Source organism: Lampetra fluviatilis, chromosome 35 (assembly GCF_964198595.1).
Source record: "Lampetra fluviatilis chromosome 35, kcLamFluv1.1, whole genome shotgun sequence".
In the NCBI taxonomy this organism is placed as follows: Eukaryota; Metazoa; Chordata; class Hyperoartia; order Petromyzontiformes; family Petromyzontidae; genus Lampetra; species Lampetra fluviatilis.
The window spans coordinates 4,544,170-4,569,034 of record NC_136309.1 but is presented as its reverse complement, the minus strand read 5'-3'; the positions used below and the strand labels follow the sequence as shown (position 1 = coordinate 4,569,034).

The 24,865-nt window shown below is 53.3% G+C and overlaps 1 protein-coding gene across 3 annotated transcripts; it reads right to left on the bottom strand.

Moving 5' to 3' along the window:
- Nucleotides 1-1,444: 1,444 nt before the first annotated feature.
- On the bottom strand, nucleotides 1,445-24,726 carry LOC144944534 (uncharacterized). 3 transcript variants are annotated; one of them, XM_078872771.1, is made up of 20 exons: nucleotides 24,486-24,726; nucleotides 19,877-20,224; nucleotides 19,194-19,424; nucleotides 18,767-18,877; nucleotides 18,201-18,303; nucleotides 17,085-17,152; nucleotides 16,389-16,459; nucleotides 15,910-15,992; nucleotides 15,230-15,341; nucleotides 13,929-14,069; nucleotides 13,369-13,469; nucleotides 12,721-12,889; nucleotides 9,915-10,655; nucleotides 9,294-9,436; nucleotides 8,307-9,026; nucleotides 7,434-7,598; nucleotides 6,493-6,812; nucleotides 5,898-6,035; nucleotides 5,342-5,457; nucleotides 1,445-4,265 (listed from the first exon to the last, which is right to left on the bottom strand). In XM_078872771.1, exons 2-20 carry the CDS (start codon nucleotides 20,205-20,207, stop codon nucleotides 4,158-4,160), a joined length of 3,972 nt encoding a protein of 1,323 aa, XP_078728897.1. In that variant the 5' UTR covers nucleotides 20,208-20,224; nucleotides 24,486-24,726; the 3' UTR covers nucleotides 1,445-4,157. The 3 variants fall into 3 exon arrangements, with proteins under 3 accessions (XP_078728897.1, XP_078728894.1, XP_078728895.1); XM_078872768.1 differs by lacking the exon at nucleotides 1,445-4,265 and having other exon boundaries at nucleotides 4,733-5,457; XM_078872769.1 differs by lacking the exon at nucleotides 1,445-4,265 and having other exon boundaries at nucleotides 4,733-5,457; nucleotides 8,307-9,011.
- Nucleotides 24,727-24,865: the final 139 nt, after the last annotated feature.

Genomic DNA, 24,865 nt, shown 5'->3' with positions numbered 1-24,865 from the left:
ACAGAGCATTTATAAAATGGTTAGTAAAACTTGATAACTCATTAAACCCTTTGTAACTTTTGGTGTAATTGTAACACGTTGCCATCGTGAAATATACTGCTTTGAAATTGGGTCCATCTTTTTGAAACACCCTGTAAGTCTGCCAATAGGGAGATGATTGATGCCGCTGCTGTGCGCGCGTGGACACAATCCCAGCAGTAATTTGTGGGCATTGTTTTTTATTTGGAACCCTGACACTGGCACACAGTGGCCGACTCTCGCGAGCGACATCGGGGGATCTTTCATGCCCACCGCACCTAGCAACATTAATCAGGGGCGGCCGCTGGATTTGAACCACGAACCAGCGCAACAAGTGGCGAACGCGATACCGTTGGGCCGTGTCACGGTCCATGGATCAATGTCCTCTGAAGAAGGGCCCAATGCCTCAGTCATCCCTTTAACTTTTCTTTTCCTTTACACGACCACGGTGTTATTGCAAAAAGTGCTGAGTCTTATCTGGCCTTATAGGATAACTCGCTTTACTACCCGGCTTCGCCCGGGACTTGGATTCACGACGCACGGCCGCCTTTGTCTCCCCTCGTTTGAGGGTGAGTCGACCTAGGGGAGGCCCAGGACCGGTTAAAATAATCGTCACCGGTGGTGGCTGTGAACGGGAATCTAACTCTGGTCGTCGGGTTCGTAGCGCAGCGCCCTAACCACTACACTACAATGCGTTACGCTTCCACATGCGCGGGTCACGTGACAGATTTGAAGTCACAGCTCACTTGCCGTGCAAAAAATATACTGTATGCATTAGTGAGCTCTGCCTCCCCCCCCCCCCCCCCCAAAAAAAAGTGTATTTTTATAATTTTTGCATGATGTAGTCTGGAAAGTACCCACATGGCAAATTTCCAGTTTGTTGCATGTCGGGAAGTACACTAAACATTTTGAACAGACACACATTCACAACTTTGCCTTTTATATATATGGAGATTTTCGCAACCACTCTCTAGAGCGAGCGTGGGGGGGGGGGGGCACTCGTGGAGAGCTGAGAGCTCCGGTCGCCGCGAGCCAGAGGTCGCAAACGGGTTTCGACTCCTTACCCGTACCCGGCCGCACTAGCTTCGCAAACGGGTACCCGTATCCGGCCGGGTATCGGGTAGGGTACGGGTATCCGGTACCCAATTGCGACCTCCGGGATGAAGCCATGTTGCAGGCGCGGGTGGGTTGAATCTAGGAACTTGAATTGTGAGAAGAAACAAGACGTTGGGAAATGAGTGACAAACGGTTACTCACCAGTGACTCACGGCCTACCCGTACCCGGCCGCACCAGGGTCGCAAACGGGTAGCCGGGTATCGGGTAGGGTACGGGTATCGGGTACCCGGTTGCGACTTCTACCGCGAGCCTTCCTCTTGCTAGATTCTGGGAACACACAACGGAGTGGCCAGCTGCAAGGTTTATTTCATGAACACAAAAAAGGTTTAACCGCAAGCACAACCCAAACACCTGCATTGAAATGTGAACACGGTTTCACGTGCACTTGGTACAGAAAATCGTATTAACTATGGCACGTGTATATATATATATTTATTTTGCATAGTTAACAGCTGCTTAAGACAACCATATTGCATGTAAAAATGTTTTACAGACCAGCAATCAACACGGTCCCAATGCTCGAGTCCTTCAATCGCGATGGACGGCACACCGTAAGGCTTTGGGAGTAATAGAGGTGCCAACCGGGCACGCTGTGCGACACAGGACGTTGGCGAACAGACGGATCCATCTCCTACGGCCGGCCTCCCCGCGCGAGACACAGAGACGGCACGGCACAGACCGCCGCCGCCGCGGACCTCAAGTGGGGAAACCAGACGCTTGCAGAGGAATCGGCCAAACAGGACCATCCATGGGGAGGGGCAGGGCAAGAAACGCACACCTCGACTCGGAATAACCACCGGGACGTCGCGCCTGTAAAGAATATAAATGATAAGCGGACAATAGCTCCTTTGCTCATCCGTCGGCATGTAACAAAAATAAAAAAAACTTATTTACGCGGCCCGTCGGCCTTTCGGGAAGGCTGTGGGGGCAAGATGGGTTTGCGCAAAAGAATGCTTGCACTGTGTTTACGTGCAGAGCACGAGATATATGGAGGGCATTGTCTGAACCTATTTTGTGAACGCCCGGGTGAATGAAGCAAAAGACAACGAGGGCTCGTATGTAATAGACACACGGTGTTGGAAACATTCTCCTCCAGCATATCCGATTAGTGCGGCCCAAGACTTGAGGAAGTCACGGGCCGTGCGAAGCGGAGTCACGGGCCGTGTGAAGTGAGGTTACGGACTGTTGAAGTGAAGCTGTGGGACCATATCTGGACCATGGGGGTGTAGGTTCCCCATCCCAAGTGTAACACAAAACTTGTCAACATGCTGCCAAGTATGGCAATGATTATTCCGTGAATCAAATTAAAAGGGGCACTCATCGCGTCCATCACATTGTGCAATGGATACGTATCGAACATCCATCGCATTGTGCAAGGCAAGAATGTAATATTTCTGAAATTCATGCGCCGAATTATTGTATGGAAATGTGACACTTGTGTGAACGGAACTAATGAGGCAGATCTGGACAGAACACACGAGACGGACAATACAAATGAGACCGTATAAACGAGATAAAAATAACTGATAAGAATAAAAATAACCGACTTACCGGATTGAACTGGAACCCCATATCGTTAAAATTAATATTAACGTAGGGGTGAAGAATCACTACATGCCTACGATTCGGCCGAAGGATGCACACGAGTAAATGCCCCCCAACATTTCAAAGGGTCTCATGACATCACATTTCATTTAAATAATTCCAATGCTCAGCTGTCATTCTTGTTAAGCCTAGGGGGGGGGACATACCCCCTTATTACAGCTGTCCCAATAAAGCACCGAGTGGTAATACCACGAGTTTTCAGATTTAAAACCACCAAACCTGCTGCCGTGTCTCTCCGTACCCTCGAAGTAAAACAGTCAGTGTGAAAATGCACAACATTTAAATTTTCAAATCGACGGTTAATTTCCCTCCGCAATTCTCCGCAACACGTCTTATATTAATACACGAGCTTATATTTTTCAAGTATAGAGGATTTCACAGGCATCCTGCTACATGTTTTTTTTTCGAACTTTGTTCTTATAGACTAAATAATAGCTAAAATAAATTGTATGAAAATAAAAAAATGCAGAAAGCGCACTTATTAATAAAAAAAATATCGGCCGAGTTTCCCCGCACCCCCCCCTCCCTCATCAGCCTCCACAGATTTTCCACTTAACGGCTGCCACGGATGAAAGCAATCGTCGTGCAGTGGTGGGAGAGGTGGGGGGGATGGTGGGCACTCAAACCACGTCGCGAGGCCCCCACCACAAAGCCCCCACCACAAAGCCCCGTCACGATGAACCTTGTGCGAGCGAACGCGTCAATCCGCACGTTCTCAAGACGCCGCCCCCCTCCCCCCCCCCCCTTTTTTTTTCTTCGGTGCGTCGCATTTTTGGCAGAAACCATGCCGACGATGCCTCTCCCTTCCTTCCTTCCTCCACCAACAACGGGCAGCACAACTCGGCAAAGGTGACGCCGATTCGGCCGCCCGGTTGAGGACGTCACGCCGCGGCCATCGACGGCTCAGATGGGCGAGGGTTTCTCTTCCGGCCCCCCGCAACGCGGCTTTGTCCAGACTCGCAGCGGTGGCGCCGACGACGCGTGTCCGCGTCGACGACGCTCAAGGCAGCGTCATAGAGCACAGCTGGCGAAGGTGGCGCGCGCTGGGTGGTCTGGGAGGACACAGACTTGCTTGTCTCTCCGCCCGCTCCATGCGTGCGCGTGCATGCGCCGCCTATGGAGGAGCGGCGCCGCCGCAGCGACAGCCCAAGTTTGATTCCCGGCCACGGATAACAACTGAACTGGTCCTGGGCCTCCGCTAGGTTGAGCACTGGGCAGACAAAGGCGGCCGGGTGCGGTTCCAGCAACACCACCCCCTTCTCACGCGCCGTGCCGTCCTTAATAGGTACTCGCCAACAGCACTTGCTCCCGACAGCCCGCGTGGGGGCTCCACGGGATATGTTTATGTCTCTGTCCGTGTTGTCTTGGAGAGAGGGAGACGCTTTTCTGTGCCGCGAGGTCTCCGTCCGTGCCAGCCTCAAAACCTCTCGGCGTGGCCTCCTCGGCCCCTGGAGTCAAGCGTCTGCTGGAAGAGGTTGCCCTGCGACTGCCTCCACTGCTGCGACTTCTTCCTCACCTTTTTCGTCTGCAACGTGAACAGCAGCGGCAGCAGCAGCATGGGATTCGTTAACGCCTCCACACACATCCACACAGCACAGAGGACGAGCCAGCGAGCCCAACCACCGCACATCCGGCCACGCACAAAGAGGCTGCTGGGAAAGTGCCGTCCTTGAGCTAACATTTTTTGAGTTGAAGTATATTTGATTTGCTGCATGGATGATGCTGGTCCCGTTAAGCCGGTTGCCCAGATGCATTTTACACGGGAGATCCGTGGTGCTGCACAAGCATAGCAACAACAAACCAAACAGGTAGACATCGACATCGCAGAGAAATAAGTAGAGGGTCCCTTTTTGGCACCAGGGACCGGTTTCGTGGAAGACAATTTTTCACGGAACGGGGTGGGGGGGGGGTCATCATTGGGTCTTTCCCCCTTTTCAAAGAAGCTCTCCAGTGACATTTGTTTTTTTGTACTAATTTTGGCTACTAGGGGTTAAGCAGCTTGTGGGCTTAGCAAACCCTTGACTGAGACGAGCGCGCGGTGCGGGAAAGAGGTGCGGACAGAAGTGGTAAGTAATAAAACAATAGGGGCGGGTTCCACGCGCGGACTCACCGCTCTCACCTCCTGCTGCTGCTGTGCGGCCCGGTTCCTAACAGGCCACGGACCGGTACCGGTCCCCGGCCTGGGGGTTGGGGACCCCTGCCTTAAGGGATATTGCACAACCAACGAGGTATTTAATGGTTGTAAACGGAACACACGTCCCACGAGTGGTTGCTGCAGCTGCCACCACGCCCGATCACCTTTGTCTCCCCAGCGGCGATGTTTACACGCCACACCAGGCACTCATTAAAGAGCCGAGTCGACCAAGCGCTAACCCAGGACCGGCTGTGAATTGAACTCGGGCCGCCGAGTTTGCAGCACAGCGTGCTAACCACTTCACGACCACTGCCCCCTAACCACTGCACCAGCGTGAACTACCGCACCCCACACACACACACACGACGCAACAACGACAGTGGGAATCGAACTCGTGTCGCTGGGTTTGTAGCGCGAGGCGGCACAGGCTGCAGGGGGCGAGGGGTTGCGAGCGGAGCACTCCTCACCTTGCCCAGGTCAAAGTCCTCGTCCCACTCGTCCGTGACGCGGTCGTGTCTGCACATCGCGACGTCGCGCTGCGCATCGCGGCTCACCAGGGACGGCTGCCCGTCCCACGAGAGCACTGCACCGCCAGCGGCACAGCCAACAGCACAATTATACCACAGCAGCATGACCACAACAAAACGACCGCGATTAAAACCATCAGCACCACCACGAAATGACTGTCATTCAATACCATCGCAAGCACTGCCACAACCACGATTAATACCATCACCACCACAATCAACATCACCACCACCATCAATAGCAGTACCACCAGCACCACCACCACAATTACCACCACCACCAATAGCACTACCACTAGCACCGCCACACCATCATGGCCACCACCACCACATTCCATAACAACAAAACCCTCGGACAAAACCTCGATCCCTAAATCCACAGGTTGCACCGGCAACGAAACTCCCAAGACTATGAAATCAAATAATACAATCCCGACTACCACAACAACCACGATGAAATACCACGTGCGGTTATTAGGTGGCGAGCGCCGATTACCTGGGGTGCCGTACGCGCGGTCCGACGATCGGCGGAGGAGCTCCCCGAGCACGTCCGACCTCCGCGGGGCGACCGCCCTCTCGGGTTCCGCCAGGCCGCGGCGATCACGAGCGTGTCTGTCCCACCGCACTGGCGCCACTGCGCACGCGGCGGGGGGCACAGGGGCACACGGGGCGACACGGGCATGAGCGTTGCGGTGAAACGCCGGTGCCACTTTTTGCAAGCGGACCGCACCCTTTTTAAATTGGCGACGTCTTGCGGGTGCCGGGCATGTTACGCGTTGAGCGTTACAGTGGCACTCGGCGGTGAAATTCACCATCACGCCACATCCGCACTTCGAGTTCGCCGTTTGACCTCAGCGACAACTGGCGATGAAATCAAACGTGGCTCCGATGAGCACGGTCGGCTACGTACGGCGCAAAAGAAGTTCAACATGCATACAACGCAAACGTCCTGCCACACCCCCGAATAAAGTTTAACATTTAACTAAAGGATGCGTAAAGCCTAAAATCTAAGTTACACACAACCGTTACGCAACCGGGAGAAGCCAGAAGGACAGGGCCCAATGCGAATGGAAACGCGCGTGGACAATCACCGTGTGCTCGCTCTGCCGCGCTGGCCTGCCCGTTCATCAGTGCCGGCAGCTGCTCCTCCTGGCCTGCATCGGCCTCCTCTTCCACCACCTCCTCCACCTTGCCGGCCCCACGCTCACGGCCATCCGCTTCTTCGGAGTGCCGCCGTTTCTTCTTTTTGATTTTAGGGGGCCCGGCGTCCGCCTCCGGGAAGTCGGCCTTCGTCCGCTCGGTGGCGTCCGGCCCGAGGAGCTCCTCCTGGTGGCGCTTTCTCTTGCGCCTCTTCGTCTTGTCGCGCGGTGTGGTGCCGGTGGCAGAACGCTCCTCCGGGTTATGGAACTCGCTGTGGGTGGAGGAGGAGACAAGGGTAAAGTTGCAGCCCCTGCAATTGCTCCGGTCACGCCACGGCCAGCAGAAGGGCCTCCGCACCGGAGGAGGGGGCAAAGCTCGAGAGCTCCTCGAGTGGCCGGAGACTCTAGAGCCCCCCGCTCTACTCTAGAGGGCAAGTGTTTGGCCTACTCTTCCATGCTGGTCAAGACGGGCGAGAACACGGTTGTTGGTTTCTATTCGCGTTGGAGCTCGGGTATTAAGAGGAAAAGGGGGTTGGGTCTAGGCCAGGGGCTAGAGTTTTTGTTGGCGAGTTTGAGTTTAAACTTAAATCAGTCATCGTTAGGTCTCATATTCTTAGGTGTTTTCGGTAAAGTCACGTAGGTAAAACATTAAAATTAATAAAAGTTAAATAAAATAAAAATCACGACGTTTCGGAGGCAACACACAAGCTTCCGTCTTCAGGTGGAACCGTCACAGCCACGAAACGTTGTGATTTTTATTTAATTTTTATTAATTTTAATGTTTTACCTACGTGACTTTACCGAAAAAACCTAAGAATATGAATCCTTGCAGTCACGAAAGCTTCAAATCTAGAATCGTTAGGTCTCCCCGGCCGCAGCGTCTGTTTACTCACGTCGCCGAGTCGTTGTTGTTGGAGGTTGTCACGACTTCCTTGGCCAGGGCGGATCCTTCCGGAGTCTCGGCTTCCCGCTTCGACTTCCTCTGCCTCTTCTTTTTGTGTCGTCTCTTCCCCTCCCCCACGCTCTTCGGCTCCGAGTCCTCATCAGCAGCAACGGAGCTGAAAAAGACACCCGGGAGCCGCATCGTATACAAACTAATTTTTATTTCACCAGGAAAGGGCCCACTGAGCTATATGGCTATTTTTGAGAAGTGACCTGGCCACAAATGATACCTCAACGAAGTGGCTTATCGCGTGTAAATCGCGAGTTGATTCTAAATGTGGAGTGAAAAATCGGAGGACGCGGAAGAAAAGCCACGCAACCACGGGGAGAGATGCAAAACTCCAAATAGACTGTACAGGCGTCACACGGGGGGGATGGAACCCACGACCTCCTGCATACCACGAGATATAGTTAACATCCCCGGCCACTGTGGTGGGCGCCCCCTCTGATTTCACCAACCAGCACTAACCAAATCGTGGTGAAGCATGGTCAAACAACCCCCAAGACTAATCCAGTAAGAAAATGGATCAACAAAGGGCTGTGTGCTACAGTATTTTTTTAAAATCATTATTTGGAATGTGTAATAGTAACCATTATTACACGGTGGTTATTTTCACTATGCTATGAACCTGGAAACTTGAGTTTCAATGTCAAGTGATGCCTCCCCCCTTACCCTCCCATCAACTTGCAGTGACCAGCGTGGCGTTCAACAACAACCACCCAGGCTTTCATCCAACAGTGGACTGACAAGGTGGCTGTGGAATATTCATATTCTAAACACTCGTCACGACGGTAAAACGTCGACGTTTAGAAATTGAACTTACGCGTCTTGGCGGGACTCGACAGGCGCGCGCTTCCTCTTCTTCCCTCTCGCTCTGCCGGCCGTGTCGTCTCCCGTCTCCCCGGTCTCCGTGCGCGGCGCACCGCTGCTCTCTCCTCCGTCTCCACCTTCTTCACCGCGGTGGTGCTGGAGGTCGTCGTCGCGCTCCTTGTCACGGTTTCGCTTCCGTTTCTTTCGTTTCCTGCGTTTGCCCGAGACGGGCTTGGCGGTGGATTCGGTCGTGACCTCCTCCTCCACCACCACCTCAGCCGCCACCGCCTTCTCAACTTGCCCGATGCCCTCCAACCTCCCGCCTGCGCCCCAAGGCTTCTCCCTCGTTGCCGTGGTACTGCTGCGATCGCTGTCGCCACAGCCAGTACTGACGTCTGTCGCCACGGCCATCGTCGCTGAAGTCTCCGCCGGGGTGACATTCCTCTTGGTTAAACCGTCGCCCTGCTTGTGCTGCTGCTGCTGTTGCTGGTTGTGTTTAATTTTGCCGTTCGCTTTCCCGAGCGCCGCAGCCTCGTGGCTTCCATTCGCCACGAGTGGCGGCAGCAGCGGCGGCGGTAACGACGATGGCTTGGGAGTTGCCACCCCTCCTCCTCCGCTGTGCGCGGTTCCGTTGGGTTTGGACAGAGCATCCGATTTGATTTTCCCGGGCGGGGAACGGCACAGAGATGGGAACGCGGGGGTGATGTTCCAGCCAGGGCTGAGAGGCGACGGCCTGGTGCAAAGGGGGAGGGAGGCAAGATGGAGTGAGTCTCTAATAGCTACACAACTTCATACGGACGTTCAGTTGTATGTATAAATGCTGAACTTTTTTCGCACCGTACGTAGCCAACGGTGCTAATCGGATCATCTTCACAAGTGTTATCGTGCCCCCCAGCACCCCCCTCCCCCTTGGTTATGGGAAGACGGACAGAGCCAATGTGGTAATGTGGTTGAGTAGCGTTAGGAAGGCAGTGGAGCGCCGGTGAATGTGGGGAACCACCTGGAGGGGGAGCGCACGGGGCTGCTTGAGACCGACCACTTTCCGACCGGCAACAACGACGGCGTCGCCGCCACGAGGGGCGGGGAGAGCGGCAGGGAGGCCCCGTTCACGCGCCAGGCCGGGCGGCCCACCTGCAGAGTGGCCTGGGGGGGGGGGCGGGCGGTGCACAGGCAGGGGCATAAACACACGCGCACGTACACACACAAGACAAGGGATACACCGTGCGGCCTTTAACAGGCTGTCAGGCCAAGTGCCGTGAGCGAGCAGCACCTATGAAGGCCGGCATGGCACACGAGGGCGTGGGTGGCCAACACCACGCCCGGCCGCCTTTGTCTCCCTCGTGGCAATGTTTACACACCGCACAAGGTTCTCATTTGAGGCTGAGTCGACCTAGGGGAGGCCCAGAACCGGTTCAGATAATCGTCACCGGTGTTGGCCGTGAGCAGGAAATCGAACTCGGGTCGCCGGGTTCGTAGTGGAGCGGTGCTAACCACTGCGCCACCGCTCCCCACATATACACACGTACACAAACATCACAACGCTTACACAAAGCCCTTGACACACACGAACAAAACAGACACCGACCCACTCCAAGCCTCGACACAGAAACGCCGCAGTCACCTTCGGCGACACGAGGAAGAGCTTTCCGAGCAGAGGCCTGGTCTTGTGCGCAATCTTCATCGGACTGGGCGACAATTGCATGGTGGTCGTCTTGTCACCGCCCGCGCTCGCCGCCTCCGAGTGGGCCCTTTGTCGGGCACTGCAGCCAGCTTGCTCCTCGGACGCCCCAACCGGGTCCTCGCCCTGCGCGCTCGCGAGGGCCCCGCCAACGCCGCCGTCGCATTGCCGCTCGGTGGCACCGACGATCGTCTTGTCCGCGCCGTTCTCGCTCGGCTCCGGAGACTTTTTATCGGCGGAGCCGTGGGTCTTCAGCTTTGGCTTGTCGGCCACCAGCGCCTCTTTGGGTAGCGGCTCCCGCGACGCTTTCCCCGCGCTCCCTCCGCCCTCCGCGGCTCCGTCGAGGCCTGGTGGCGTGGGGCGTGGCGACGCCGCCGCCGCGGTCCTCTCTCCGGGCGGCACGTCGGCGGCGGTGGCGTTGGCCGTGGCAGGCGGAGCTGGGGGTTTTGCCGGAGGAGGCGCGGAAACGGAGAGCCGCGGAGTATCGGCTGCGTCCGGCGGCGCTTTGGGCTTCTTCGCGAAAATGTCGATGAACGCCGGAGCATTCGTCACTCTCGGCTGGCAGCGGGGCGGGCCGAACGGCAAGGTGGACGGGGTGGACGGGGCGGACGCCCCCGCGTTTGGGCCGCGTTGCACGGAAACTCCAAGCTGGTCCGGTCTTGCCACGATAACAGAGTCGAAATTCTGAAGCGGAAGGCGGGGCGAGTTAACGGACGGAACAGTGGTAAACCCTCACGACCTCGTTAACAATTAGCCGACCGATGACAACTCGTTGGCCGGTTACCGCTGAAGACGACTATTATCCCCTTGGCACTGGCTTTGGCCGTACACGCTTAGAGGGGATTCGGTGACACGAGTGCTTAAAATGTAAAAACGTAGGTCTACAGGAAGCGATCACCAACACCAGAGAAGTGCAATCGCGGAAACACGTTTGTCCAACCTCATCCATCGGACCGGTTTAAAAGGGTGGCACTGGAGTGCTGTACGAAAGAACCTCATGGAACATTTACAAATAGAAGTCATCCACATCCCTCTGTCAAACAGTGCTGGGTGAAGGCCTCCCGGCGCTGTGCCAATCATGGGATCGTCCGACCAAGGACCGGTTCAGACCCACATCGATCGTAGCTGGGAATCGACCTCGGGTCACCAGATTCGAGACGCAGCGCGACAACCGCTGCAGCGCCACCGCCCCCCACCCACCACCCACCACCCACCACCCACCGCCGCCACTACCCCGTGCCAAACACGCCGCTCGTCTAAAAAATGAGCAACTCCTTCGACGTTGGCACGCTACCGATTGGTGGCCTCGCCGTGCTGAGCCAAGCTGCAGCCCTGACGGGCTCCCGGCGACAAGCGCAGCGGAAGACGACAGAGGCACAGGAGCGAACAGGAGCGACGTGCAGACAATAGCAACAGTTCGTGTGTAAGCACGTATCGTGAACTGTAACGTGTCCATCGTATATCGTACGAGTCGTCAATTGTACGTGCGCATCGTGTGCCATACATGTGTATCATGTGTATTGTTTCCATCGCGTATCGTGTGTATCATGTGTGCTTCGTGTATCATACGTGTTTATCGAGTCTATTACGTGTGCATCGTATGTGTGTATCGTGTATTGCGTACATCGTGTATCGCATGTGTTTATCATGTGTGCTTCGTGCATCATACGTGTTTATCGAGTGTATTACACGCGTATCGTGTATCCTAAGTGTGTATTGCGTGTAGTATGTGCGTATCGTGTGTGTATGTACGGATATATAATAGGGTTGTGAAAATATTTTTTTCCTCTTAACTACGTGGAAAAGGATGTTAAAACGGGAAACCAGTTTGCCACACGTTCAGAATTGTCCGGCAATAAACACAACACAGTTACATTGGATAAAGGAGAAAAGAAAGGGGGAGCTGTCACAGTGGTGGTGTTGCGGGGTCAGCGCAATGGACTTGCCATCCGTCTCCTGGCGCGACAGTTTAAACATTGGGGGCGAGATTCTTAGAACCCCCACCGCCCCTGTCCACACAGCAATAATGATATCATTGGGACCCTTTTGCCAGTACCAATATGATAACAGAAATACAAGAGGCTTTCCCCTTTCTCGCAATAAAAAATAACGTGTGAAGATGTTCAAACACCCAATGGACGCCTATTGCAAGGCATCAAAGTCTACGAACGGCTTCAAGCAGGCTGTGTGCGGTGTACGGTGTGGGTACGCACACATCTTCAGAGCCGTCTAGTGAGCCTAGAGCCCTAGAATTCGCTGCGGTGGAATCCCTTTTCGCCAGCAGTGGCACGAGCGAGCGATTGCAGGGCGCCGCCTTTTTAAACTTGTAACCGAGAAACGTCGGCAAACGAGTGCACGCGGTGACTCTGGCCGCCGTGCCGTTCGTAGGCTCGCTCGTGCGGCCACTCGGCACATTGGTACCGGTTTTTCCAGACGCCGTTTGGGAAAAAAAGAACGGTAAACCCATTCAGGAACCGGTTCGTATGCAAGTACGTATGCATGCTGAACTTCTTTCGCACCGTACGTAGCCAACCGGTGAACAACCCTAGTATATATGTGCATGAAAGCGTTGTTCTGGAGGCACTGGGCAAAGACGACGGGGACTCACGTGGACGCAATGCCAACGGCTCGTCTAGGATAGAAAGGCGAAGGAGGACTACTGCTTGTGGTCCATGGACCCAGCATTGGATTTCATGAAGGCTGGAATGGAGGAGGAGAAGAAGGAGCAGCAGCAGAAGTGTGGCGCCACCTTGTGGAGCAGCGGTGGTCGCTGCGACGAGCCCGGTGGGGGGGCGCTGCCCGCTCGTGCGTCCTTGCCGCCGGCCCCACCGTGCTGCCCGGCCGCCATTGCACGCGCGGGGGTCTCGTTCCCCTGGGGGGCAAGCCCGCCATCCCCAGGCTTCTTGGCATCCTGGACCCTGCGTCCGTGCGTGATTGTGCGTGTGCGCGTCCGTGGGGCAGAGGGGGTGGGGCAGACCATTTAATCCAGCAATTTTCATTTGGCCCTGTGGGGTGATGGACATGTGGGACTGGCGGTATGGGGCGGCAATGAGAGGGGAAGGCACAGGATGGGGGCAGCAGTTGAAGGGAATGGCTCTGGGATTTCGGGGACAACCCCGAGAGTTGAAATTACTGAGAGGGCTCTGGCAGCACTAGGGAGGTAATGACACTTCAAGGGAGCAGCTCTGGGTAGCGGGGGAGGAGGGGGCAAGGACAGCAGGAGGGACACTGGGAGGTGGTGGCAGTGAGAGGGGGCTACAAGGAGGAAAACGTTGCACGGACAAGTGGCACTGGAAGAGGGCGGCACTTGAACAAAATGGCAGTGGAGTTCATGGGGTCAGCACTGGGGTTTAGGGGGCGGCACTGAGAGGCGGCGGCATGCGTGGGAGTAGCATACCTGATGTAGAAGAGCACATAGGCCTGCTGGTTGAGCACCACCTTGATGTTGCTCAGGCTCACGTGGGAGTCGTTCATTTGGTACCACTGCCCGTTGCTCGCCTGCTCGGGAGGGGATGGTGTTGAACGGTGGGAGAACAACGCGGACGGATTATAGCCGGCCTCTTAATAAACAAAGCGCACGTCAATCACAATCCTGAACACCGACGATGCGTTACGCACATCGCTCAAGTGTATGCGTGCGGGTCGTGCGTGTGCAACCGCAAGTGGGGAGCGGTCGTGTAGTGCTCATCGTACTGTACTTTAAACCCAGCAGCCCGAGTTTGATTCCCACTCACGGGCCTCTCCTAGGTCAACTCGGCCTTAAATGAGTACCTAGTGGAGTATGCAAGCATCAGCATCGGAGACAAAAACAGCCCGGGGAGTGACATTGCCCGCAAACCTGCCCCTCGTGCGCAGTGCAGGCCTTAACAATAGGCGCTCGCTTACACCACTTGGCCCACCGGTCTACGCGGCTATCGGCTTGCGACCACGCAGGGGCAGCGACCGGTCGCCTCCCACCTTGACGTAGCAGTAGTAGTGCCCGGCGTAGCAGCTGTAGCCGGAGTGCACGAGCACGGCGTAGAGGCTGTAGTGGAGGGAAGCGCCGTTTGGCACCGACATGAACGGACGGAGGTTGAGCCGCTCGGGGTAGCTCACGTCCTACGGGGCGACGGAGGCGCAGGGTGATGTTGGGGGGGGGGGGGGGGCGATGTTAGCGTCACCTGTTCCACTCGCGAACGTTTCGTTTACATGTTACAATAATAATGCAGAGTTTGTGACGCGAAGGTTTTGCTCAACCCCGCTTTGCGTGGGAGACAGAGAGGTGAGATTCAGAGACGCGCGGGAAGCCACAGGCAAGCGGAAAGGAGCAGCCAGGAGTGGCGCCAACAATTTCCCAAGCTCTGTGGTCCTACGTTGATGTTTGGTCAGCTCGGAAAATAATCTACTGCCTAATCGGGCAGCAGTAAAAATCATGCGTGACGATTAATGCAAACACTTTCCATCGCGTTTGTCCTCGGAATGATCTCATCGGCGATCAAATATTTAGCGATGAAGTTCTTCCATCAGGTAAATATTTAAATATTTTTTTATAGCCTGGCGTGCGTTTTGCATGATTGGTGGCTTTGTTTTTACGCCGGGCATTGCTCCCCACTCATTTGGCTGTGGGCGATTGACAGCTGACTGCACTCATGTCCAACGTTAAACATCATGGGACCTCCTTTGCCAGTACCAAAATATGATAATAGGATTTTCCCCTTTTTTCTGGCAACAAAACACGTGTTAAGATGTTAAAACACCTAACTGAAACCTTTTACAAGGAATCATGTCTGCATTAACCACAATGCTTGTGGTCATAATGCAAATAAAAAACACTGATAACATATGCATTGTCCTTGAAACTGATTGGTCCACAACAGAGACACTTCCTTTTGAGCCTCGTCTCAAACGGTGTTAGACCAGAGGACACCAAAAGGCGTACAGCCCAAAGACAATGCACTGTCAGAGTAATGAGAGCTCGGGGTGAGCATCTACATCATGGGACCTCCTTTGCCAGTCCCAAAATATAATACACTCAACGCCTCTCCGATCGCTCTTCCCTTATAACCTCCAGTGGCCCCTTTCCCCATCAACCAGTTTGGCACAGGCGCTGAGGCTCGCCCCTCCGTGTGGTTTCCGCTTCACCTGGGCCGCCCCCCTTCCCACGCCATCACCCCAGGGGGATAACTACCAAGGTGACTCCACCGATAACGCAATTAAACAAGACCCAGGCGCCCGCACAGCCCGCGGAGTGGCTCCTGGGGAGTTAACCGCCTACGCACCTTGCTGATTTTCCCGCCGGTGAAGTTGGCGAAGCGTTTCATGGAGATGGTGAGGACCCTGGAAGCGCGGTGAATGGAAAACCTCTTGGAGGCCGGAACTTTCTTGTGGCAGCTGAGTTCAGACAGGAGGAGGGGGGGCAGTGGAGACGAAGGCAATTTTGGTCATCATCGTCATCGTCGTCATCACTGCGATAAAAATTATCGCCATTATCATTGTGATAATCGTCAATAAAATCAACCATCATCGTCGTGACTATAGTCGATCACAAAAATTGTCGGTGATCATCATTGTCATCAAAATCATTATCGCCAATGTTATCGACAAGATCATCAATGCGACCAGACAGATCATCAAAATCATCACCAATTATGATCGTTGTCATTATCGTGGTCATCATAACTGTGCACCAGTAGCGGCCGGTATTTGTGGGCCACTTGGGAAAAACAGAAAATGTACAAAAATTAACAATCATCTAAGCTGCACATCGTGTTTTTTATATTGTGCACAAAATTGTCTATCGCTTCCCTCGCTAAAGCTGCCGTTCCACCAGAGCATCTGATGAACTACGCGTGCGTGCGCGCGCGTGTGCGTGCGTGCGACACCATGCAAGTTCGCTACTCTGGGGCCAACCCCAGCTGACGGGGCCGCCCCCCGTCCTGGCGCGTGGACTCTCGCTCACCGGTGGCACATGTACGCGTTGTCTCCGGACAGCAAGTCGGGCCGGACAAAATGCTCGAGGGCTCGGACCACGTCACTCGAATGCTGGGGGAGGGGGGCAGGTTGGTGGGGGGGGGGGGCAGAGACACATGGAGCAAAGGAAGCGATAATTATTCAGGAAGGTAGCTCAGGTCGGGGATCAATCAGACAGCTAATAAGTCATCGATTCATCAAAAAACAATCTGAGTGCCTATGACCAAGTTGCCTGGAATGTGCCCGATCCCACCAGAACGAGCAAGCCAAGCAGTGCTGAAGGCACAGGAGCGGACCAGACCGCTTCAAATATTTGCCACCGTTATCGGTGGTGAGTGGACAAGTGGTTAGCGGAGTGCGCTAACTACTGCACTACCGCTCCCCATGCCCAAGGAAGACACACACACACATACACACTCGCGCACATGAATGGTTCACCCTTAATGTGACCGAGGTCATTGAACGCACCTTAATGTCCAGGGCAATATCCAGGTACGGGTCGTAAGTGTCCGAGACACCTTTGCAGACTGAACACTTCACTGCAGCGCAGGACAAGAGACAGGAAACGGTGTCAGCAAACGCAAGAAGGCCGCATGTCCACAGTGCTGACCAGGGCCGGATTTTGGCCCAAATTCTAAGATCGGGTACCTGTGCCAGACTTCTGACCCAAAAGCGCTGACCTCTGGAGGGGTGGAGGTGGCAAGGTTTTTTAATCATTCCGCTAGTTTACTCAGGAATGCCTCACTGAATCACATGACTCTTTTGCAGGAGGGTCCTTCCAAGTTTCCACAGTAGGAAGGCAAGGATCAATGTAGGGATTCCAATTAAATAACTCGCGGAAAATTTTTCAACTTTAGACCGTGACTTCGGCACGCAATGGTCGACTCTTGCGAATGACGTGAATTAATCTATAACGTCCACTGTGAAGCAGATGGCGAGTAGTAATATTATTACGGTCAATTTACACCGCAGTATTAACTAGGGCGGCCGCTGGATTCAAACCTTGAACCTCTGCAGCTAACTCTGGGCCACATTATCTGCCAAACGGTGCAAAACAGGCCCCTTGCATTTCAGGACAGACGCAGAGACGGCGCAGAAAAACAAGCGATGTTAAATGCGTGCGTGTGTGCGTGATCAACGCGGGTAAATGTCTTGACTTCTGACCTCTTGACCTTAAGTAACCGCCGAAGATTTGATGGACCAGTGTGGTGGCCTGGCTCTGCCTGTCCAGCCTATAAAAATATCACACCACATCAACACAGCAGCAACTGCAAGATGCGAGTAACAAAAAAAACATTGGAGGAAGCTAACGATAATTTTAAATTGAAATTCAGTCGGCAGAAACTGGTGAATGAGTGTGACAATATATTTGGTTTCATAACGAATGTCAATTGCAGCCCTACGTCAATTCACTGTTGGATGAAGGCCTCCCCCATGTGTGTGCCGGAAAAGAGAATCACTCTTACAGCATTGCTGTGTGCCATCACAACCATGACAATTGTGATTATATTATGGCACGCACGACAATACACCAGCTTCGATCTTCCACGGAAACAACGGTCAGCACTGAGCCAGATCCGCACAATCCACGGATGATGTTGATACCCGGTGCACACGTGGAGAATCAAAGACTCTCTCCTCTTTCTGTCTGCGACTTCCGCTACGAACTCCAAACCGTGGACCATGTGACCTCGCGCTGCCCCAAATGCACACGTGAAGGTGATGGGTGGGTGAGTAGGTGATCAGTGGGTGAGTGGTGAGTGATTATATCTACAATTCACCAATTCTCAGAGAAGGCAATAGAATGGCTGAATCCACCACAAGTGAACCTCTAACAGGTGCTCTCCATAGGCCATACAAAGAAGAAGTTGGCCTTTTTGCAGTGTTGGTAAAGGGCATCATTATTGTTTTGCGGTGTGCGCAACTAGAGGGCATCATCGTACTATGAGAAGAAAATAGTTTTGCTGGCTGTTGAGCGGTCGCGCAAGTGCGCCGCGGTGGTGAAGTCAAAAGGCAAATCCGTGTGGTGACGTCACCTGCATCCCACAGCGTTCAGAATCCTAATCTTCATTGATACTGGAGGAATCCGATGAGCTACAAATCTCTTTTTACAGATATCCAGTAAGCGGTAAGCCGGATTCTTGCATCATGCTGACGTCATTAAGTCTCCCCCTACCCCACCCTCCACCCCTCGGCCATGCATCGTGTAGCGCTGCGTGGTATAGCAGAGGGCATTATCGCACACGCTCCAGTATTGCTGCGCGAGGCGAGGGCTCTCACTTGGTGTGCCCGCTCAGGCAGGCTTTCTGCATGGCGTCCACGGTGTAGCGCAGGAACTCGTGAGCGTCCTCCTGGCTGCCGAAGCGGAAGTGTCGCGCGATTCCTTCGGCGGAGAGGGAGGGGGGGGAAATAAAGAAATTAACGCGCACGACACCGCGGCGGGCGTCAACAAAACCACGATGCGCACCGCCGCCCGCCCAACCGCGCTGCCGAGACGTGTCGTGAAAAACCCCTTGCATGGAGACACGAGCGTAGTGGGGGGGGGTGCTGCCACGCTGGTATTGCAGTGCAGAGGTCGCCGGTTCGATTTCACATCGCGGCGCCGGCAGTTAAATGAATGAGAGCGTTTTTGTAAGTTTATTAAATCCCCCCCCCCCCCCTACCTCCCCCCCCCACCCACCACCTCTGTCTATGCCAGCAGTATACGTGGGTGCACACCACATCGAGGAGTCGATCGGCAGGTCGCGTGTGCTGGGGTGAAATGTGGGTAGTCCCACCTATTCCAAGGTAGAGTGGAGGTCAAGCGGGCCGTGAGATGTGGGGGTAGGGGGGGGTTGCACACTCACTCTTGAGGTCATTGATCACAGAGAGGGGCTTGATGGCACTGCCGGGGTTGGAGAAAGTCTTGACCAGGTGATTCTGCATGATGCACAGCATGCAGAACCCGCTCTGCGTGCCTGTAGGCGCAAGTACGCACACACACACACACAGATAAAGATCACCCCTATAGCCTCAACAGACTGTTGGGGCAAGTGTTGCTAACAAGCACAAAACAAATATCACCCCTAAAACCTTAAAATACAGTTGGGGCAAGTGCTGTTAAACAATGTCGAAGGACAGGACGGCACACGAGGAGGTGGGTGGCGGAGCACCCCTTTGTGTGCCATGCTGGCCTTCATCGGTGCTCAGTAGCAGCGCTTTCCCAACAATCTGTTAAGGCTAAAGCGGGGGATCTTTGTCTTTGTGTTTCCCGGTTGCACGCGGCTCACTCACAGGCGCGCGTGTGCTCGCGCGACATCAGGTAGTTGGCAAGCGGGGGCGTATAGGCGAGGCACTGGAGCGTGGAGTTCAGGAAGCACGTGTTGCCCAGGTTGTGCAGGCCCGCGCCCACCCGTTGCACCCGCTCCCAGGTCAGCACCAGCCTCTCCGCCGCAAACAGCACCTTCTGGGGGGCTGGGATCCCATCTTGGGGAGGGCCCGGACCAGTGCTTCCGCCACTGCCGCCTGCCGGGTTGGGACACCATGCGGAACAACACGCGGCACGACCCGAACACACGTCAGAGGGCTGCACTATACAACAACAAAACCCTACAGAGTTGCAATGAACATATCACCGAGATCGGGAGCTCTCTAGTCTCATTTGCACCGACAGGCAGTGGCTCAGGGTGGGGGGTGATGCTAAGGCATTAGCTGATGGGTGACTGGTGACAGAATGATATTAACCATGGTCAATAAGTCCATAGCACAGTGTGATAACCACTCACCGCCCCTTCAATAAAAATAATAATTTTAAGTTCTGCGATTCGCAGTGCAAATCGACCCCCATCGTTCCACGCCGCCACGAGGCAAATTTTCACATCGCTTACTGCTGCACCTTGGCCCCACTCTCTCAAGACTTTCTCCGGCAATCACCGCTGCTATCGCCACTGTCTGCACCAGGGAGAGTTGCCCCCTACCTGACGGTGGGATGCTTGTGCTGCTGACGCCCGGCCAGGAAGCCGACGGCGCGATGGCGGCATCCCCTCGGCGTCCGAGCGGTTTGTACTTGAGTCTCAGCGCCGCCAGACGGGAGCTCGCGTCGCCGCTCGAAGCTGCCGGAACAAACTCCAACCGCGAGCGGAGAACCTGGGAGGCCGAGGCGGCCAGCAGCCGGTCCAGGTCCGGTTCGGCGCTTTCATTGGCGCTGCCACTGTCCGTGCCGGTGCTCGCACGCCGCCCCTTGTTCGACCAGAGGTCGCCGCCGCCACCCGGCCTCAGGGTCGCGTTGAGACGCTCCACAATGGCCATTGTCACGAAGCTTGGACCTGAGAAGAGCAGTCGGGTTCATTTCAGCCGGGTCTGTCTGGGTCGGGGGTCGGCTGACTGCAGCTCCGGAGCCGCGTGCGGCTCTTTACGGACTGCCTCGTGGCTCCCGTCACTATAATTGGAATGTAAAAAAACATCCTAATTATTTTAGACGAACGGTGAACGTCTCAAAGCCCAACAACGATTTGTAATGCGATATTACAAATCATTGTGTATGTGCTCTTATTAAAATAGTGATTGCAAAAAATATGCTTTGACGTTATTCAGTACTGTCCTGTATTCACATCCTACTACAGTCTTACCAGCGGCCTGGGAGAAATTCAGTGAGGAAAATAAGCCTTGGCATGAACCTCAAAATCGTGAAACGTCGTCTCAAGAAAAAATGCAAACCTGTCAACACCTTATCAGTAACTACCTTAATCCAGACCAATTCAGACCTTATTGGTCACCCCGTAGCCTTATAAATCTCAACGTTCATCCTACAAAGTCCCATCACAAGGGAGAGACACAAACAAGTAGAACAATTTGCGTATTTATTTTGTGCCCGTATCGAAACGGCTGTACGCCGTATGGACCTAAGAATACAGGTAAACCCGTATGGGTTGACAGGTATGAAAATGTCACGAGACTATTTAGAGCATCACACATACAGGATCTTCAACACACACCTGTAAACTGGTCCTCGATCTGCATGTCCTGTTTTGCCAGATGCGTTGCTCGGTGCTTTCGCAAAGTATTGCTAGGGAAATGCAAAATATTCTTAGGTTTTTTCGGTAAAGTCACGTAGGTAAAACATCAAAATTAATAAAAATAATAAAATAAAATAAAAAATCACGACGTTTCGGAGGCAACACAAGTCTCCGTCATCAGGTGGGACCGTCACAGCCGGATTAGCTGCATCAAGGTCGGATTAGCTGCATCTTGATGCAGCTAATCCGGCTGTGACGGTCCCACCTGATGACGGAGACTTGTGTTGCCTCCGAAACGTCGTGATTTTTTATTTTATTATTTTTATTAATTTTGATGTTTTACCTACGTGACTTTACCGGAAAAAACCTAAGAATATGATTCCTTGCAGTCACGAAAGCTTCAAATCTAGAAAAAATGCAAAATGTTGCTAGATCCAGCAAGAACATCACTAAGTTGACAATGCGCTGGAGAAGAGACTATGAACTAAAAACTATTTTTTATTTACCATGGCCCACTGAGCTATATACAGTATAGCTCTTTTTTCCCTAAGCAACCTGGCCACACATGATTGCCCAATGAAGTGGCTTATCATGTAGAAATGTATAGCAGCCGAGTAGTCTAAATGCACGTTTCTCAATGCTGAGGGAAAAACCTGAGAAAAATCCACACGACCACGGGTACAGATACGCGCATACTCCAAATATACAGCAGCAGGCATCGTCAGGGTCGGGATCGAACCCACGACCTCCTGTGTACCAGGCAAGGGAGTTAACATCTCCTAGCCACCGTGATGATGAGAGACACCACAAACTGCAAATATACAGCAGGCATCGTCATGGTCGGGATCGAACCCACGACCTCCTGTATACCAGGCGAGGGAGCTAACATCTCCTAGCCACCGTGATGATGAGACACCACAAATTCCAAATATACAGCAGGCATCGTCAGGGTTGGGATCGAACCCACGACCTCCTGTATACCAGGCGAGGGAGTTAACATCTCTTAGCCACCGTGATGATGAGAGACACCACAAACTCCAAATATACAGCAGGCATCGTCAGGGTCGAGAACGAACCCACGACCTCTTGTATACCAGGCGAGGTAGTTAACATCCCCTAGCCACCGTGATGATGAGAGACACCACAAACTCCACAATATACAGCAGGCATCCTCAGGGTCGGGATCGAACCCACGACCTCCTGTACACCAGGCAAGGTAGTTAACATATCCTAGCCACCGTGATGATGAGAGACACCACAAACTCCAAATATACAGCAGGCATCCTCAGGGTCGGGATCGAACCCACGACCTCCTGTACACCAGGCAAGGTAGTTAACATCTCCTAGCCACCGTGATGATGAGAGACACCACAAACTCCAAATATACAGCAGGCATCGTCAGGGTCGGGATCGAACCCACGACCTCCTGTACACCAGGCAAGGTAGTTAACATCTCCTAGCCACCGTGATGATGAGAGACACCACAAACTCCAAATATACAGCAGGCATCCTCAGGGTCGGGATCGAACCCACGACCTCCTGTATACCAGGGGAGGGAGTTAACATTTCCTAGCCGCCGTGGATCTGCATGGTCCAGACAGTTGTGTCACCATGGAAGCATGGCCCAGTCTAACGAATCACGGAGTTCAAATTCCGGTTTACTTTCCCTTCCATGCTGAAACCTTAAAGGAGGCGAGCCAAACCTGGAAGCAGTTGGTGATAGTCACGGCTTAATTAAGTATCTTCTTGGTTCTTTCGGTAAAGTCACGTAGAAGGGAAGTAATAAAATAATAAAAATAAAACATAATAATTATTATGTTATATTTTTATTATTTCCCTTCTACGTGACTTTACCGAAAGAACCAAGAAGATGAATCCCTGCAGTCACGAAAGCTTTAAATCGAAATTTAATTAAGTATATTATATAAACACTGCCTTAATATTCAATACATTAACGCGTTTATTATTAAATTCGTATTATGCGTTGTACACGTTTTTAATGTAGCGTTCCGCATTGTGTTTTTACACATTGTGTTTTTACACAATGCGGAATGTGTTCTCAGTTTTCGTGTCGGTCTTAAAATAAGAGACTCTTTGTACTGAGGGGTGCTCGCCATAATAATCATCATCCTTGATCGATCCACTGCTGGACGAAGGCCTCACATAAGGCGTTTCCCACCTCGCGATCCTGTGATGTAACAATCAATCCATCTATAACCTGCACGCGAATATGCCGTGATAATACAGCATTGCTATAGTCTCTCGTGTTTAATTGTTGTTCGACAACATCTTTCACGAACCCACTGTACCTATTACTGTATCCACGATTATCAGCAACGTATTTAACGTGGGCGGTTCATTAGGGTATACAACGCACGAGTGCTGTAAATGTATTGCCGAAAAATAATTGTTGTTTTGACAAAAAAACAACAAATAATTATTTGTTGTTTTGACAACAAAACAACAAAAATTTATTTGTTGTTTTGACAACAAAACAACAAAAATTTATTTGTTGTTTTGACAACAAAACAGCAAATATTTATTTTTCGGCAATACATTTACAGCACTCGTGCGTTGTATACCCTAATGAACCGCCCACGTTAAATACGTTGCTGATAATCGTGGATACAGTAATAGGTACAGTTTTGACAACAAAACAACAAACAAACAACAACAAATCAACAAACAATGAGTGCGACGTTGCCCTTCATTCGGAACTCCTTAACGTGCTTGGGGGGGGTTCACGTTCAAAGCTAATGAAGTCACGGCAAGTGCCACCGATACCACCACCATCATCATGACACCCTTCCATCATCTCTCTCTCTCCTCTTTTTTCTTCTCTCTCTCTCTGGAGAAACCGCGATCTCCACGAGAATCATTCCGGCCACCGAATGTGCAGCGAGGCCGATTCTTCTGATGCAATCTGATCACGATAAACCCATCTGGACTCAAGCAGCCTACCACCCCCCCCATCTCTACTCAAGGCAGGCCACACAAACCCAATGCAGACTCATACGGAGCTAGCTGGCTATGCAGACCCGAACATACAGACTCGAGACAACATTCACGAGCAACTTGAACTCGAGCAAACTCAACCTCGTGCCGAATCAGAAGCCCCTTTTAGAAACGAAGCAGACCCATCCTGACACCAAGCAGACATCATCCATCATTATCATCAACCCACTGATGAAGGCCTCTCTCCCCCCAACAGTCGTTAACACCTCGTGGTCCCGCGTGACAGGAGGACACCGGGGGCAGCTGTACACGTGGTCATTTCATCGCTCCATCTCCGCGGGGCACGTGCTCTCATTGACACCCGATCGAATCACCATCGATCCAGACCCCAACCAGACCCTGTTAATACCGCGACTGAACCCATCCATACCTCGTCAACAAGCCAGCCACAGCACCCAACAGACTAATAACGTTCCAGGCTCCAATCCCATCCAGAATCGAACCAGATCCATCTCGACCACCATCCACACCCCCCCCCGCCCACACCCTAGCAGCCCGCAACCAAAAACGTGGACTGCAACACCCCTCCACAAAACCCTTCCCCAGCGCCTCTCACCGTAGCCAACGCTGGCCCAAGGCCTTGACTTGAAGATCTAAACCAGCCCGACGAGGAGGTTGCCGAGGTGGTTGCCGAGAAGAGATGAAGAAGAGGAGTTGCGGTGGGGATGGGTTGGTGGTGGTGGAGGCCGAGACGAGGGAATGCTTCCCACGCGCGCGCCTCCCGCCCACGAGGTCTCGTCAGAGGAATCGGTGGAGCACGCGGGCGGCCATCTTACCTGGGGGTGGTGAAGCCGCCCAAGCACTCGCCCCCCCCCACTCCAACGTTGATTCGCCCTCGTGGTCGTGACGTCATCCGGGGTGACGGGGAGGGGCCGCGCAAACCAAGCGGCGTTGTCCATACACGCCTACCTCACGTAAGATGGCCGCCCTCGGAGA